General features: G+C 39.8%; 1 protein-coding gene across 1 annotated transcript; it reads right to left on the bottom strand.

Moving 5' to 3' along the window:
- Positions 1-498: 498 nt before the first annotated feature.
- Positions 499-13,472, bottom strand: LOC116698936 (uncharacterized protein C4orf54). The gene is made up of 2 exons (XM_032531194.1): positions 9,050-13,472; positions 499-5,795 (listed from the first exon to the last, which is right to left on the bottom strand). Exon 1 carries the CDS (start codon positions 13,379-13,381, stop codon positions 9,074-9,076), a length of 4,308 nt encoding a protein of 1,435 aa, XP_032387085.1. The 5' UTR covers positions 13,382-13,472; the 3' UTR covers positions 499-5,795; positions 9,050-9,073.
- Between the last annotated feature and the right edge of the window lie 5,389 nt (positions 13,473-18,861).

Genomic DNA, 18,861 nt, shown 5'->3' with positions numbered 1-18,861 from the left:
AGTCAGTGCAGCCAGACGTTTAGCTTTACTGAGGGACAACATAGTGTGGTGTTGAATTTATTTTCTCAAGGTAAATTCAATCAATTTATATACTATTTTGGTACTACTTTCTTATAAATCACCATTCATAAAGGGTTTATGATTTGAACCTACAATTGCGTCATTAATGATTAATAAATCCTAAATCATGTATTCAGTTGCTCATAATACATTAATTTACATTTTTTAATCATTACTAAAACCATCAGTTATAACTCCTAAACCCTTAAATAGAGTGTCTCGTTAGAAAGTATATCTTTTTAATTAATTTGTTTCTTTCTTTTACTATTCTTACATCCCACACAAACAAAGAATGATCTGAATACATTTTTACTTTTAATTTATCCAACAAAGTCTTCATGTGGGTTTTTTCTTTAGTGATCAGGTTAGGTTCAGACAGCAGCAAAATGTATTTCATTCAAACACAACTTGGTCTAAATGCATGGACACAAACATGTGGAGTAGCTTGATTTTGAATTTATTGCAAACATATGAAGGCTTGTCAGTCTATATTACACTCATTCATCATTTTCAGTACTTTCAAGATTTAAGTGCAAACACAGCAGCACTCACTACTCCTTTCAAGGCATCTCTCGGCTGTCATCCTGACCTCTGTCTTCTTCTGGGGCAGTCACAGTTGACATCAGGCATATAATATATGCAAGGCCACATGACAGAACGGCCATTAAGGCATTTCATTCAAATGTGTGGCCTTTTTCTATGAACATTCATAAGAACACTTATCTCAGACCATCTCAACTTTGGTGAACTCTCTTTCTTCATACAAAAGCAAACTTTGATACAGTCATTTTCATATATGTTACCTCAAAATCAGCAGTTTGCTGAGGGACATCTGGAAGAATGTTTTAAAACAAATTATTTTCTATGTTACAGTGCATCTTTGGGCAAAATTCATCAGAAACAATTAACAATGTTTCATTTTACAATTAACAAGTCCATGTAGTATACTCCTGTTATCACCAATGTTCACAGCCATTAGTTGCTGTCAGTGTTGGTGACCAAAGAGTGATAATCGAAGTGCATTAAGTACATTATTACTCACAGATAAAGGTCTTAAAAGAAACTACTACATTGCATATGGGAGAATTTTTTTTTAAATGTTTTTATTTTTATCTTTATGACAACATTAAAATAGCTGGTTTACTGGAGCTTATACATTATAATTTAGTTTTTATTTATGTTAGTCTTCACATGGTTTCAAATAAATATGTAAATGTGCTATAATTAATCATCTGAAATGAGAGAAATATGTGTTTTGGATAACTTGCTAATGAAACATACTTTTACTGGCACGAGGTAGTATTTCATATCTTACAATTTTCTTTTTCGGATATCTAGAAAAATGTCTGGTAGAACTTATAGAGTGATTTCTTTAAAAAAGATTAATAATTTCTCAATAATTAACTGCACTACTCACAACTGCCTTAGGGGCAAATTCATTAAAAAGTATAATTAAATTATTAAGTTTAGTACAATGGGTTGTGAATTAAATGTAAAAGGTAAGTCACATTTCACCTCGAAATGCATTAAATTTTGTTCCAAGTTGTTTTTAAAGAGTAGACATGTCTAGTCTACTGCACAGTCAACAAATCTTTCAAATCACTGCATGAATTCATATCACTTATAATGAAATCAACTCATATGGTAATTGTAACATGTATTTTACAGAAATAAGGTACATAGACTGACCAGCAGCTCCAAATACCTTCAATGTGTGTTTAGATTTGAAACATTAAAAATAGCAATCAACAGTTTTGCATTAATCCTACGTGGGATGCTGGTATAAATGAGTCAAGTAAAGCACAATGATCTAGGATGCCCTACTGCATATTCAAAAGGAAACAGAACACACAAAAACATAACCTAAGAACTTCACTATACAGAAAGCAGTAATAAGGAAGTCATCAGTTGGTGTGTCGTTTTAATGAAAACTTCAGTTCATACACATTTAAACTAAAAAGGTCAAGGGGGTTAAAAAAGAAAAAAAAACTGACATTGCTGTGTGTAAAGTGTAACAACACACCCAACACAGTCTGTACGCTCCTGTCTACACTGAAGTAACATGACTCCTTGTTGTATGCTCACAGAATACTGAAATGCCGTACATAACTCCCAGCCATGGACACGGACACATTCAGATATACACACACCAACTCCCACCACATTACACAAAAGTGTAAAATGTACCAACACCAATAGAAGATGTTATCCCCTAAATGTATCAGCTGGCTCTTACTCATTAGGCCCAAAACTACTTAGGAAATACTGACCTAAGTACATTATTCACCCAGAGTCCCAGTTGTGCTTTATCTGAGCAACACCCTTGGTGTGTTCCTCTTTTTTCTCTATCTAACATACATGGAGCGTGCTTTCAACAAATAAACATACACCACTTCATACAGCATGTCAGTTGTGAAGGTAGCAGCATTTTTGTCATGAGACAGAGGTTACACACACATTAAGTAGAATATGAGCCACAGACTCCTAAAAACATGGAAATGTTATTGTGAATGATTAAAATTAGTGTTGGAGAGTAATAAAATGATACATAACAATGTCAGATATTTACCATTTAATAGGTATATCTTTAAAAATGTACTATTTTGAAATAAAATAATTGAACTTGGGGTTATTCAACATAACCCCTTAATCTGCATTGTCTTTTAAATTAATTGCAGACAAATGGTCCCTGTCCTCAGAAAACTGTTATTATATGTTGTGTTTACCATAAGTAATTATGTTATTGTGTGGAATAAAGCAAGACTATGTAACTTTTAAATACCAGTGGCCACTGTGGCCACAATAGCAAGCAGCGTAACGGCACATTTAATTCCCCATCATTTCCCAAGATGTGACAGTGTTCTGTTAATTGTTTTCCATCCATAGGCATCCAGGAGGAATCTAATTCAGATGCCTTAAGAACCTTTGCTTTCTCCTTTCAACATGAAAGAGCAGCGGTCCTACTCCAAGGTCTTCCAGATGTCTAAGTTTGTCACCCTCTCTAAGGGTGGGCCCAACCAACCAGCAAAGGGAACTAATTTTGGTGGCTTCATGCTGCCATCTCATTCTTTCAGTAATTACCCAACGCTAATGATTACACATGAGGGTTGGAACATAGATCAACTGATGAGATGGAGAGCGACACCATCAGTCTCAGCTATCGTTTCACAACAACAGTTACAACATCTGCATCACTGCTGGCATGGCACCAATCCGTCAGTCTCTGACTCCATCGTTCCATTACTTGTGTTAAAGACCCCAATATACTTGTAGTTCTTTACTTTGGGCAGTGCCGCACACAAAACCCAAAAGAGCAATTCACCATGTCCTGGCAGAGTAACATGGCATCAGACTTGAAAGTGCTGACCCTTGTGCCTGCTGCTGTACACTTGGCCACAAACCATCTCAGTGCACACTGGAAGTCACAGTCTGATTAAGCTGGCAGGGCCACATCATCCACAAAAAGCAGAAATGCAATCCTGACGCCAATTAACTGAACACTCCACATCTTGGAAATTGTGCCTAGAATTAAAAAAAGAAATGTCTCGTAACAATGGCCCAGTATCCATACTCCCACAGTACCCAACACAAGACACAGTACCACGAGGGAAACAGTCATAACCTGTCTCCAAATACACAAAGGTTGACTTGATGGGCAAACTCCCATTATATATATTACCTCTCTTGTGTCTTTGCAAGGGTAAAGAGTCAATCCACTGTTCTACGACCAGAATCGGCAGTGCTCCTTCTTGAAACTTAGGTTTGTTCGGAGCCTACTTTCCAGTAACCTGATGAACCAGATGGTTTGTTACACAGAACCGTCTGAGAAGCTGTAATGGAAACTGTTTGGAAAAGGGCAGGCCCTTTCAAAAAATACCTGGCGGTTGATTGCATGAACGCATGCCATTGTTGTTTTGATATCTTGTGATATTGCAAGAATTCAGAATTGCTGTGCAAGGTAACCTCTTTGGTGCCATGGTACAAGTTTTCCCAGTAAGGTTGAGTATTGCAATGCCCTAATAGTTGGTGCACATCATCTGGCCCCCTTTTTAAAAAATGGGAACCACCCTCCACTTCTGCCAGTCCACAACCACTAACGCTGACCATTAAACGACATTAAGGAGGCATGTCGGTAGCATCAAGACAGCCCCACAATGTCCAGAGCTTTCAGCATCTGGAGCATCTGGAGCTTTTTTTCTACCTCAGTGTTCTCCGCTAGTGAAATGGACAAGGCTTTTCCCAAGCATTTTAGCTCTTACTCCTTTTTGGAGGATGTCTCAGTCAAATTCAGGTGTTCCTTAAATGTTTCACAATATTGTTAGTCTGGGTAAGCAGTTCTGACCGCATGCTGAGAACTGACTGGGCTATGCACCGTTTCACCCTCCAGAGTCATCTGAAAGTTTGGCAGAACCTCTTTGAGTCTGTTGGCCACCTGATCTGTACCGGAGACCTGATTTTTTCTACGCTTGTGCGTAGATGTTTCGGTTTAGGCATTAAACTCAAATGGTTAGGATCAGGATGGCCAATTGTTTAAGTTATAGGACCTCAATAGATCGGGTTTCTGATACAAATCAGGTAGGGATGACCAAAAGTTGTTCTCCATGGCCTACTTCCACCCACACAATTGTTGCATCTGTGACCACAGAAGCTCCAGTCCTTCTGTCCTCCTGATACCAATCTGCTGTCTCAGGAATGCCTTTTGCCAAACAAGCCCAAAAGGACCCCTTCCTCGGTTAAACAGCCTCCTTTGTCACTGGCAGGTTCTTTTGTTGCCAGCACAGCAAGCACAGGCAACCTTTTGGCCACAACTCCATGCAGTCCCTTCTGCAATGGAGGCGTTGAATATACAGTAGCCCACCCTTGATTCAATTTCCCAAGCTTTTCCTGGAATGCAGGAAAAATTATTTGGGAAGTGGAAGTTTTACCAATGTCTCTTTAACAATGCCGGTTTGTATGGAAAATATTTTTGGACATTTAGGGATTATTTTAGTTGCAGTACTTTGTTGGGCTGCTGGTAACAAGCAGGTTTGTGGTAAAATTAATGAAACGTTAATCCATGACATCCTAAAATAGAGTGTAACAGTAGCACAAATGTAGACATAATGTGAGTAAACTGACTCAGTAATGTCTGTTATACAGTAATATCTATCAAGTTTGCCGACATTAGCTACTGTAACATGGTCAAACCAAAACAAGAGAGGTTGTAGCATCAAATCCCCTGAGTGTATTGAGTTCAGCACGGTTCATTTTTATTGCTTATAAATTTAACTTTTCATTTGTAAAATAAAGATGGCTTTCCTTTCAAAAGTTACATGGACTCGCTTTAAAGACATGGTAACATTAAATACATAATAATAAAATAGTGGCTTAGCAAACAATGACTTACACTGAACTGTAATAGATGCCTGCTTTGTTTCCTTTTGAATAGACATGTTGCAGGGCCCAAACAGCATTTCAAAAGTTCTAGACAGCAGCTGAATGGAAAGTATTACAAAGCAGCTTCATATAGCAACATGGCAGAGCATCAGCCAGAGGACGTGGCTTAATGCGTTTACCCTACAAAGTGCTGCAATGCATAGGGATTACAGTAATGTCTGCTGCAAGGATAAACAACACAACATAGTGGGGATAAAAATAGTGTTGTTGGTGAAAGTTGTCCTCCAGAGTAGATCACAGGTGGGTGGGGTGAAAACTCCACTTACGGTGAATGAAGGCAGATTCTTCGGTGAAGATGTCTGGAGGTGACATAAAAGAAAACATAAAAAGGGTGTTAAACTCTGACGGATGCAATGAAAAAAACTGGGACTTTAGAGGGGAAAATATGATTTAGTTTTTGTCCAGTTTATGATAGAAGTCATTGTCCTAAGGCATTGTAATGTGACTTTTTAGCCTGTAGTTCCTGGTACTGAAAAAGCTGACCAGATTCAGTCAAATCAATGCCAGAGGCAAGCTGCTCGATTTGTTTACGTAGGAGTGCTGGAGGTCGACAGTGCTCTGCACCTCCTTCTCCCCGTTTAGGAAAAAGCAGAGGGGGAGGGGACTATAAAAAGTTGACCCCATCTCAGCCCCGCAGACTCGCTTCCATGCTGGAGCTGGAGCAGCATCTGATCTCTCCAAGCAGCTGTCCTCTTCCTGTATCAGCACAACAAATACTTTACATTGCCTGACCTTTTCCTCCTGCATCACTATCCCAGCCATGCCCCCGTGTCCCTCCGCCGACTAACACCCCCACCACCACCAGTTACACACACGCACACACACCCACCCCTTCTGTTCCTCATCACAGCACTATTTAACCCCATGTTAGGCCTCTGCCAGCCACGCATCCAGCTGACATGTATCCTTCATGCTCTTGTTGTTGTATTATTGCTCTGACACATTAGTTGAGAATGGACTGTTACTTGTTGTAAGTGTGTATATATACTGTATATGAGTGTATGAGAAACTGAGAATGAATGTTACATTGTTTTTGGCTACAGCATTTAACGATATAAAGAGGGAGGAAAATACTCTTTGTGTCTGTCTTTCAGTATTTCCTTCTATATTTCTGCATTTCTGCCTGCTTCATCACCAGCTGGATGGATTGTTTAAGTTGTCTCCTGTCAGACCTTCCCAAAATGTCTACAGGATAGCAAGTAGGAACCAGGAGAATTGAGGACATTATTACTATTTTCAAATCTTTACACTGCTTTGCACTGCTGCAAAGTATACACCTTTTAACTGCCTAGAGTAAGGACCAAACAATGGCAAAGCAACATTATTAATACTTCACACCAACAGGGCCAACCTTGAAATACCTTGGTCCGTTTGACTGATTTATTTTCTTAATCTATCTATTTTAATGAATTATTTTATTTTTTATCCAATCTTTTATCCTTGTCATTGTCTTTGAAATGTGTTCATGTTTTTTTGATTGTTTATAAAGTTTTGATTATGGAACACATTTGAATAATAACTCATGTCATAGGGAGAAAACCACAAGTGTAATTCTGTAATAAAATAATAATGGTTGTATTTCACATTGGTGTTTCAGTTACTTGCACTATGCATGCGGGTCACAGCTTACTGGCACACTCAATTACTGTTATTCATTACACCTGTGCCTTTTCTACTGCAACGAGTCAAAAACTCTGCTGTGAGAAAGGAATAATAACTTTCTCACTCTACATCGTCCCTTACACACTAAATGTGGTAAGTGTGTTGTGTGTGAATACATGTTGAAACAGCATGTTAGCATTTAACTTAGCTTTAATTAAGACAGCTAACAGATTTGAAAAACTGAATTTTTGTTTCCAAGCAATCTTAGTAAATGTAATATATGTGAATGATTTGCTAATGGTAAAAATGTCATGCTAACAAGCTAGCATTAAGGCCAAATCACAGCAGAAGTACACATTGCAGCTAAAGGTCAAGCTGGCGCTGATGGATATTCAGCTAACAATGAAAAATTAAAACTTATACATAAGCTTGACATGTACCAAAGTGACCACTGTACAGGCAGACAGTTTTGGTTTCATTTACTGAGGTTTTGAGACTTCTGACACTAACACTTATGCTGCTAAGTCATTAGTAAGTAAAGATGAACTGTATTCAAAATTGTGGTTCGAGAAACAATTTCTTGGCCACTCAAGATAATTAACAGACCTCGCTATGCTATTACTTTAGTGTGTAAGTCAGTCAGACAATCTTCTAAAATAAATCTATTTACGTTTGAGGAAAATACCAATCTAAAAACCTTTACAAAAAAAATGAAACTGTCTGCTACATAAAGGTAAGTGGACATTTTTGTTTTTCCTTATTTTTGTGAACTGAACTTCTAAGCTACATGTTTAGCTTGTTCTTTTTGGACTGATTGTTACTACAAAATGCAAACAAGGAACAAACACATTTATGAACTGTGACTTTATTCAAGTAATTAAAACATTTCTAACACTGATGAAGAAAAGCCTGATGTAAGGTGTCACTGACTGGAATACTTTCCTGTGACACTTTCCAACCCTGAGAATTAAACATGTAAACAAACTTGTCTCACGCTATTAAAATAGCCCGACGATGTGTAATGCAGAGAAAAGGGACCTCAACCGACTTGCACTGGGCTGAGGCTGAAATTCCCAGCATGCCCAGTGGAGTCAGGTTACCTGTCATGAAGCTACTGCATGTCTATTAACACAAATATGCCACTGCTGAAGCAGCCGAGCCGGACTGTTGCTTTAGCAACTTTTACAACCAAAAAATAAAAAAACTCATGTGGCACACGTGATGACTGTGTGAGTGTTACACCGCAATGTACAATGAAAGCCCTTGGTTCATCTTCAATAACCTCGAAACATCAAACCAAATAAATCTCACTGTCAAATTAGAGAATGGATAATTTATTAAGGGGAGTGGAATATATCTTAATTACAAGAACAGGCTTATCGCTGTAACTGAGTTGCTTTTTGAGCTTACGAGCACGGCCCTAAAAACTATGAATCTCAATAATGTCCATTTTTAATGAATGTCTTACCTTCATTTGTGATAAATTTTGGTTCAATTTTGTATTCAGTTTATTTTTTCATTATTATGATGGCCAATTTCCTTAATCCCTGTAAATAGCATTTTATCTTATTTTCATTTGACAAAATAATCTTAGCTCAAGGTTCACTCACCACACGCTAGCATACGCTATCTGCTGATGAAGGAGTGTGACACAGATGAAAGCTCTGGAAAAGACCAAAGCTAGGCTATGGTCTTTGTTATGTGACTGAATTACACACCTGCATCACCATATAGCACACACAACATTTTTTGTGCGTTTAACCTTATGGATTTAATGGGTTTCGTAAAGTTGACAGTAAGCATGTGTGCAACATTTAAACAAATACATATTTTATCTGGTTTCAGCTAAATGTATTAAAATGTTAAATAAAATCACATTTACATTCACTCACACACACAAAAAAGAATGGTAGTAGGAGTCAAGGGAACATGTGAATATGTGCTAACTTACATGTATGATGAGATGTTGCCTTGGTCACCGATGCTCCACCACAAAGCTCATTGTTGTTCCATCAAAGGAAGGCGGTGCAATGATTCTTGGACCTTGTTGCGTTGTGATGCTGATAACTGGCTTCCTGTCAGAGGTCGCTGCACCTCCTCTGGCGCTCACATGTCCCAAACTTACTGGAAGCTGCAGTGGTCCTTGTGAAGCCCCACCTTTTGCACTGTAATACACATTCTCTGCGCCCGCTGCATTCGTTTCTGGCTTAGGGCTTCTGCCGTTTTTTACCTTTTCTCCACCTGCATCCTCAGAGTGACACGGTGACTGTGGCAACACCGCCTGGGCTGACAGAGTGGGCGAGGGGATGAAGCCTGGGTAGATCATGTAGGTGGGAGCATATGCTCCTGGGCTCAGGGCCAGGGGGGACAAAGAGACAGGCACAGGGGTGACAGGTGCCACAGGAGAATGGGGCATGGGTACATCCACATACTGGCCTGTCTCAGGGTCGAATAGTCTCTTTGTGGTGGCCTGTATGGGCGTGTCAACCAGATAATAATGGCCTGTTGTGGGGTCCAAAAGCATCTTGCGCTGGGTTTGTGGGACTGCCTCTCCAGTAGAAGGTGCAGGTGACACAGTCGGGACAGATGGAGAGAAACACAACACCTGCTGCTGTGCTTGAGGCCTTGTTGTTTGCCCCGAGTGGTAGATGCTTGAAGCTGGGTACTCCATGATTAACGGAGATCTTTTTTGCTCAGGTGTCTTTCTGTCACCTGTTTTGATTTGGCTATTGCTTGAACTCACCTCCCTCAAAACAGGCTCTTGATTCAGCAGTTTAATTTCATTTGTGTACCCCAGCCCCGGTATGGTTAAATAGTTCTCAGAGTCTGAGCAGGCCTGTGCAACAGTAGGATTAGTGGGAATGATTTTGACCTTTCCCGGCTCCACCTGGCTGTGTTTTGGGGGCTCTATTTTCACCGACAGTGGAGCCACTGGTGTCTTGGAGCTTTTCATAGTCGATGATGTTTGCAGCACAGAGCTTTGTGGAATATGGTTACTATCTGAACTAATGCTGACACGTGCCTTATTACCAAAATGAAGGACATGTTTGTTACTAAATGTTTTACTTTCCTGTGATTGTGTTTGAAATGTGTCATGGTTATATGGAACATGCATGATATTCGGAGCTCCTTTATCTTCCTGTGACTGAGGAATCCTGTCAGTGTTCGTTGTCTCAAGCTCCTCGGCACCCTGCTCCTCACTGGCAATAAGCGACAACACGTGGCTATCTGTGATTGGTTGTGGAGCATGAGTTTTACGCTTCCACTCATTTCTATCAAAAACATAAAGCTGCTCCATTGTTTTTACTGCAGCTTTAAGCTTCTCTAACGCAGCCTGTTTTGGCATTTTGGGCTCGTTTCTCCTTTCAGCCGTCTCACATGCAAACTTTTCCTGCCTCTGTTTTATCAGTTTGGTTTCAATATTTGGCTGAATTTCTGACTGGTCAGGGGGAAGCTGCTTTGAAACAACAATTGGCACCCTACTGGCAGTGCAATGTGATGGTGTATTTTCACTTTGAGATGTTTTAGATGAGATGCCTGCCTCTCCTTGTGTCTGTAACACCTCAGCTGTCTGTTGTTTAACATTTGTTTTTACAGAGTGACATTTAATTACAATAGGAGATGGTGAAACATGCTTAACTGGCTCCTTTGTGGCCTCAAGTTTATCAGCTGCTGTGGAACATTTGCTCTCACTACTTTCCAATGAAACAAAGCGATAGGAACTTTTTACCAATTTACGGACATCTCTGACCTGATATATTGGTGTTTGAAACTTGCATTTGGTGTCTCTTATGTCTCTAACTGTGAAGTTTGGGATTTTATCTGAAGCAGACAAAACGTGGCATTTGGCTTCACCTGCTGCTCTGAATGTGTTCACAGTGTTGAAACTTAGTTTAGGGGTTAACAGGTTGGCAATATTCAGTGTACAGCCTTTATCTTCCTTCACACTCCTCAGGCATATTTTTATCTCAGGGGTTTTCCCCCCCTTCTCTTTTTCTTCTTTGCCTAGTATGTTTCCTTTATTGCCCGTTTGAAAGTCTTTTTCGCATTTCTGTGGCCCGCCTGTGACAGGTGCACAGCTTTGCAAGTCTTTGGTAAAATCCTTCTCTTTTGAAAGGAGCTGGCAGCTTGGAACAAAGAGCAGTCTTGTCAGCATGCTGCTGGTGTCTAATCCTTTTGCTGTGGCCTGCGTGTCAGTTACAGATGTGGGTTCATTAACAGGTTCTGGCTCATCATGTTTCAGTGAATTAAATGCACTACTTTGACTGTGGCTGAGGGATGCTTTTGGAGGCTCCTGTTGTCCCTTTTCTGAATCATCTTTGTTGATTTTTTGCTCCTCTGCAGACTCACAGTAACCGGGTCTGTTGCCCACCAGGTATTGGTCATCCGCAGAATTATAACCTGAACCTGATTCTGATGTCTGTCTTTGACTATCTTTCATCCCATCTTGATCTTTGAGGTGAATCGTCGGGGAGAGAGCTGGGTATGTGTCACAAATTTCACCCCTCTCCATTTTACGCTCCTGTTCAAACTGCATCTTTTTGGAAATCACGTTTTTCAATAGACTTGATGCAAAAACTGCTTTTTTGTGTGTATCCTCCATGCTATCTGTGTGATTACACTGCATCTCACACCCTGACCTGGCCAACACAGCCTCCGTACCCTTATTTGATTGTGCTTTCTTGGAGCATTTTGGACGTTTGGCGCCGTCAGGCGCTTTAACATTATAGCGGAAATTCAGCGTGACTCCATGCTGCTTTGACTGAACAGGATCTTTCAGTTCGATCTTTTTGCTAGAAGAGGATGATTGTTGAGACGACGTTCTATTGTGCAATGCGTACATTTTGGTTTGTGGAGCTTTCATGCCAGTAATAGGTTTACCATGTCTCTTACTCTCCACAGTCTTATTCATTTCCCAAGTTGCGCTGGAAGTCTTGTGCGCAATAACGCTCCGTTCTCTTCCCCGCGATATGTTTCCATAATTCCAGTCCACATAAGCTGACCACTTATTTAGCCCATACTCAGACATAGAAGACTCACTAGAGGTACTAAGATTAATGGCATCGAAGTATGGACAAGCCAAGCTCCGGAAAGACTTGGCGGTTAAATTACGCACCTCTTTGTCAGCGTCGTCCAGCTCGCTGATGGAACTGGACCCTCCGCTGGAGTACTCATTAATATCTTTCCGTCTTAGTTTGGATGCAAGGTGCTGACGGCCCGGAGCAGGGATGAAGTATTGCGCTCTGTCGCACAAGGGCCCCACTCTGGAGCCAGAGCTCACAAAAGAGACGTGGCTCCCGTCTCCAAAGTGTTTTGTGTACCCACAGGTGCCTTTATCAAAGAAATTGACAGGTTCATTTACCGCCCGGGAGGATGCTTTTATTGATAAATGAATTTTCCCCGCATTAGCTTCTCCGTTGTAGCTTTTGCACAAGCTTTCATCTGAGCTGGCACATTTGTCCGAGTCACAAAGATCACTGTCTTCCTGCTCGGTGCTGACAACTGCTCCACCAAGATTAGCCTGCACTTTCGCCTGGCTCCTGCCCTCAAGTATGACAGTTCCCTCATGCGTTTCATCGCTTTCAAAAGACGCGTAATCCACAAAGGAATACACCAAGTTGTCGTCTTCAAGATCCCAACAGGTCCCTCTTCCCAGGTCGTAATCTACGTCGTGATCGAGCTCGGTCAACTGGATTTCGTGCGTGGTGATATAGTGAGACTCGTCCTCCACGGTGTCGGAGCCGCAGTGGTCGGACAGCACCGCACTGGAACCATCATCGGAATCCGTTTTGCTGTTCAGATACATGTCCGTGTATTGGAGCTCATCACTCTCACTGCATACATGGTCACTGCAGTCACTCGGGTCGAGCTCGGCCTGGCGCTGCTTCTCATTCTCCATGTCCTGGTCGCTGTTGGGACGTTTGGTCAGAGTTTCCAATGGAGGCTCACCCAAAACAGGCCCAGGGAAGGTGGCCTGCTTGTCCTCTAACTGCTCTTCAACAAAGTACTTCGAAATCATTTTACCCTCCTCGTCATGCTGCCCCTGCTTTGAACCGTCGCATTTGATAACAGAGAGCTGGTTTCCCTCGCCAGTGAAAGAAACCTTCACTGTTTTTGCGCCGTCCGGTTTCATGTCCAGGTCCACATAGTTGGACTCGTCGCTTTTTGTCTCTTTGGCTTGACGCTCACTGCGCGTGTTGTCCTTATGCTTTTCTTCTGGGAGCAGCTTCCTGTGAAGTAGGGTGTCATCTCGGTAAGTGAGAGTTTCCTCCGCTGCTTCCATTTGGACCGGTCTTACCGTCAGGTGGTCCTCGTTTACGATGTTGTCCCGACACAGGACGGAAAACTCTGCATGCTGGAGGAACGAGGAGGGTGGAGAGCGAGGACGCAGAGAGAGCGAGAGAAAGAGAGAGAGAGAGAGAGAGAGAGAGAGAGAGATGAGGAGAGAGAGATGGGGGGGAGTCCCAAGGAAAATCCCACGATGATATCTCTCTGGTGTGAATCTCAGTCTGGGAGGGGTGCGAAGAGCGTAACTTTGGGTTCAACATTGATGGGGAGTGGTGAATTTTATTTGCAACTATTGTGCCTTTTCTGCATCAGGTATGGTGAACATGTCTTTATTTATATAAAGGACTAATTATTTATATATATATATATATATATATATATATATATATATATATATAATAGGTTTTTGAGGTGGGTTGCACTGGCCAGTTTTGATTTCCCCCCTTGTGAATTACGCTTATGTGATGCTGTGTACCATTTTCAAACGAACATGAAGCATGAGGCCTTGTGAAGAAGAAAAAAAAAAGCCAAGATTCAGCACCTTTCCTGGAGGAACAGCTCCCCTCTCCTTAAGAATTTCTTAAGCACATTTTCTGAGACACTTGCATTTTTCTAAACATCGCAGTAAGGAACCACTACATGGGTGTATTTCAGTTGTCCCCTCATATATAACTATAAAGGGCTTGTTGGGAATGGACTTTGAAACGGACAAACATGAGTTTATTCAGCTAGGTTTAGTATAATAGGCATAACAACTGTCATTTTGTCACTGTTCCTTAGACATAGCCACCTTGTCCCAAAAGCATTAATAAAGGGAAATGAGATTGAGGTGACATTGATGCACTGACTGACGAATTTAAACTTTTTGAGTGAGTCATGGCCTTTGGCAGGACATATTTTTGTGCTGCACAATATGTTCAACTCAATTCAATTTTATTTATAGTATCAAATCATAACAAGAGTTATCTCAAGAGGTTGTTGTGAAAACTGTAACGTAACTCAGCTTTCTTTTACGCATGTAAAGGGGAATTTGGCTTTTTTTAAATACATTAAAAATGATGGTAAACATAATGAGTACTGATAATATATGTGGACAAGAGAATGCCATTAGTGCTCTGCCCCTCTTACTGTAACAGCTGCCTTTCCTTGATGGAGAAAAATGTTCCCCGCCAGCTGGTGCCAGTCAGCTAAAAGAATTTACTACAAGTTCATGCAGTCGTCTGTAGATGTAGTTTGAGATTTGTGTCAGTCAAATTTAATCCACTCCCACCACTGGACCATACGGGACTCATGGGAGATTAGACAAACGTAAATGAAGGAGTGGGTGAAAAATAATTTTAGTTTAGATTGCTATCAGGGACAATGCTGAGTACTGTTATCTTGCAATGTAATGATCTATTTATTAGAGCTCTAAGTGTTGAGGACCCAAGTGTTGTTCCTGGATGGGGCCCTAGTTTGGTGGTATGCAGCAGGGAGGGGTTGGGCAAACAGTTGCTCCATGTGGAGGGCACACTGACAGTAATATCAAGGACAGAGGCCACCAGTATAAAGCCTTTGTCACCCTCAAATCCCACGCTTACCCTCAGAGTCATCAATGTGGCGCAGCCTCTTAGAAACAATCTGTTTTACCAGAACATTTACTCAAGTACTGTGCTTAAGTACAATTTTAAGGTACTTGTAAAAATAAATAGACAGTACACACAGTATGTAGTAGAATTTTGCCTTTGGAGGGGCCTAACCCTTAGGTTGGGAACCACAAGACTAGAATTCTCAACTGTAAACAGTATGAAGTAGTTAAAACTAGCTCTACCTCCACCACCTACAACAGTAAAATGCTGCATACATGTGGATGTATCAGTATTTTCAGTATGATGATCTTGTACTTATTTATGACATGAATGGGATAGACTCTAAAATTAATTGCCCCTATGGGAATAATACAGTTTTCTGTATCTGTATATACTGAATAATATATCACTCTCTGCGGCCATTTTTCTGCAGAACAGGTACTTTTATCATGAAACCACATTTTGATAATACTTTACTTAAGTATTCGTTTACTTCTTCTTAAAGGGGGACATATATATATATTTATAAAACTCACTTTTTAGAATATACCACCCTCATCTGAGTATCTTCACCCCTGGCTTGAGAACTACCATTGCAAAGGTACCATGTGTTTCTTGCAAGCCAATCAGAGCAGACTGGGCTTTTTCCGGTGGGGGGGGGGCTTAAAGAGACAGGCCCTAAAACAGAGCTAAAACGTAAATTCAGACAGACCATGTGAGAAAAATAATGTTGTTTTTTAAACATGTATACATGTTCTAGTAGAAACCCAAAATACAAGAATGAACCTGAAAATTAGCATAATATGTCTCCTTTAAGCCTGTTATCTTTTGCCTTGCAATGACAAACAGCTATTAAATTAAATAACGTGCTTCAATACTGCTAAATTGTTTATGAAGTTTGCAGTTAGTCTTCTTCGTCGAATGTTTAAATTTTTATTGTTATAAAAGAAATGCCATGCCATGCCAAATCCATGCAAAGGCTGTATTGTACAACCACCTCCCTTATACTTAATAAAAGTCAGTGCTATTAAAAATTTGATTTTCTCTTTCTGTGCCAAAATATGAACATACAGGTTTAACTGACCTCCACAAAGCTGATAAATTTAGGCAGCTATTTAAAATAGGGACACCGCTCATGCAAGCATGTTGAGATCAGTTTCTTACTGTGGCCACATTAAAACAGCAGGTGTTAAATCATGAGCACCATTAATCAACGCCAAGAACTGTCCGCATGAAGACCTTTTGAACCCCTGCTTCCATCAGATGTTGGTACAGAATACACAATATATACCTCCTCTAAAAATAACCATTTGAGTCTGAAGGATAAGTTGAACAGTAACACAGCAAATCTTCCAGTGTTAACAAGTGTTGATTTTACAGTGACAGATTTTGAGAGTTGACAAGCGTTGGTCAGACAGTTGTTCATCTGCTCACAGAGCAGATGTGGGTCTTTGGGCCGCTTGTAAGCATTTGAAAAACTGACTGATGTGTACTTGAGGAGTCTGGAGTCTGCCACTGAAGTAGTTGTAGATTTCTATGGTAATTATGAGAAAGTTGAAAGGAGTCTGGCAGGAGAAGCAGAAGCTCTGATTGGCAAGTCTCCTATCAACGAGTAAGAGCTGACCAGATGGCACACATCCTTAAATTAAAGTGATTACATGAAAAGTGAAAGTATAAATGACCTCATGCTTGCAGACAATATTTTTCAAACCCAACATTTTAATTTATGTTTTAAAATGATACACGTACAACAAGAATGTTATCATTTGATGGAATCGTGCAGCCTTAAAAATTATGAGGAAGATCTCACTCAATGTAAACATCATAGCTTTGATAAATGAAGAGTTAAAATACGTATCAAATCCTGTCAGATTGTGGGAATTAAGATACTTTTTCCAAATCTTGCAGCTACTTGTCAAAATTGTATGTCAAGGTGTTAAAAGATTATCTTTTTACCCTATTACAGTGATGAGAAAAAAACACTAAATTTTAAATATATTAGATTACTCTGGATTTTATAATGTAGTGTCAACACAGACTTGTTGAATATATGCATAATTTCTGCATGATATGTTTGTGTTTCCTATGGGATTGTGCCTTCTGCAGCTTTGAGTGGGAACTGGAGAGGTTTGAGAGCTTGAACACCTGCTGTGAGGTAGTCACTAGCAGCCAGACACCGCACTTCTCCAGATCACCCCTTCCAGCCCTCAAGGGTTTTATGGTTCAAAGAGTCAAAGGTCGTCTTTGGATTTGAAAGTGTCATATGTGAGCTGTTTTACTGGATGCAAGGGATTAGAGAGTTACCGTAAACTACCAATAATGAAAATTCACTTAAGGAGGGCAAATGATCACTGTGAGTATTTAGGCCACTTTTACTGACCTACTGGTGAAAGATTCAGCAGGTTGACCAATTTATAAATATTTCATATTTAAAGAAGCAACACAAATGTGGCTTAAATATTATGATTGAGGAAAACCTGCCATATTGTTTCATGTTAAGTAAAGTCCATTTTATTTACATAGCCCAAAATAAATCACAAATTCCCCTCAAACGTTTTTACTATCTCTACAGCATAGACCACCCTCTGAATTTGTTAAACTCAAATTAATCAAACTACTGCTGCCATTTTTCTTTTTAACAAAGCACCTCAAAGGGTTTATATGGTGTAAGGGGTGGGTTCTCAGTAAATAAATAATTTACCAATTGTTTATAGATTATTAATAACACCTGGACCAATGTCCTAAAATTAGCAACTTATTAACATTTAAAACTGCAGAATTATTAGAAAAATAGAAACAAATTTTAATTAATATATTACAAAGATTTAATTGACATTATTACTAAATTGAACACATGAATACAACATGTAATAAGCCCTATCTGGTATCTAAGATTTGAAAGCGCAGCATCCTTCTTGATACTGCCATCGGATAGCACCAAAGTGAAAAGTCTGAGGGCTTTAAGAGAATTTGTTTGCTGTAGCTGAACATAAAGTATCTGCAAATACACAAGGTAAATATTATGCTATGATAAAATGTATTATTCATGTTCTCATTGTTTGCTTCTTTAGCGTATTTTAAGCTTTCCGTTACTGAAGTTTTTGATCATAACTTCTATACACTTCAGTAAACTAAATTAATACATGGTGACATCTTTGTATCTTGTTTGATTTTTAAGAATCTTATTTCATTTGACACAAGACCAAGTTCATTAACTTATGCAGACATCCAAAAAATGAGCAAAATGTCACAATTTGGTGATGGTTGTCTAGTAAGAAAAAGCATTAGCTGCTCGCTGTGGTGTCCTCTGGTTTCAGCTTGCACGTGTCCTGAGAGTTTCAGGGATACTCTAGCCTAAAAACAGCAATGCTAGATGCAGAGCTGTCATGAATTATGCCAGCAATGGCAGACATGTACGGTTACCCCCTCCTGGCAATGGGTATTCAGTTTCACTCATGCTCATTAACTACTGGTCCTCAAGCAAAGGTCAGCACCTTGTTAGGCCCTGCTGAGACAACTAAAAACCCTATTGTATCGTTCTTTCCATGAAAAATTGTACTATTTAGAGCAAAGACAATGTAGTTTATTTTATAGCATGATTATGGATTGCAATGTGTATCCTACTGTGTCTTCACAATTTGTTTTCACACTATTTAATATCAATCATATATTATTTATTGTCATATAATTTTTATACTTTATTGACATAAATCTACTAAATTAAATATGCAATTGCTTTAATAACCTCCAGTTTATTACACATTAATAACAGTTGCAATAGTGCAAATAGGCTAAATATGAAAATATTTCAAGGAAATAACCAAAAAAGGGCCTTCCTGTATGTTTTAGCAATTTGTCTGCTACTGTATATCAGTGTGTGTGTGTGTGTGTGTGTGTGTGTGTGTGT

The sequence above is a fragment of the Etheostoma spectabile genome, chromosome 2 (assembly GCF_008692095.1).
Source record: "Etheostoma spectabile isolate EspeVRDwgs_2016 chromosome 2, UIUC_Espe_1.0, whole genome shotgun sequence".
NCBI classification, from domain to species: Eukaryota; Metazoa; Chordata; class Actinopteri; order Perciformes; family Percidae; genus Etheostoma; species Etheostoma spectabile.
This window is presented reverse-complemented; position numbering and strand designations above follow the sequence as displayed.

Excerpts from the sequence above, each read along its gene's own strand:
- LOC116698936 (XM_032531194.1), bottom strand. The coding sequence starts at position 13,381 with ATGGAAGCAGCGGAGGAAACTCTCACTTACCGAGATGACACCCTACTT.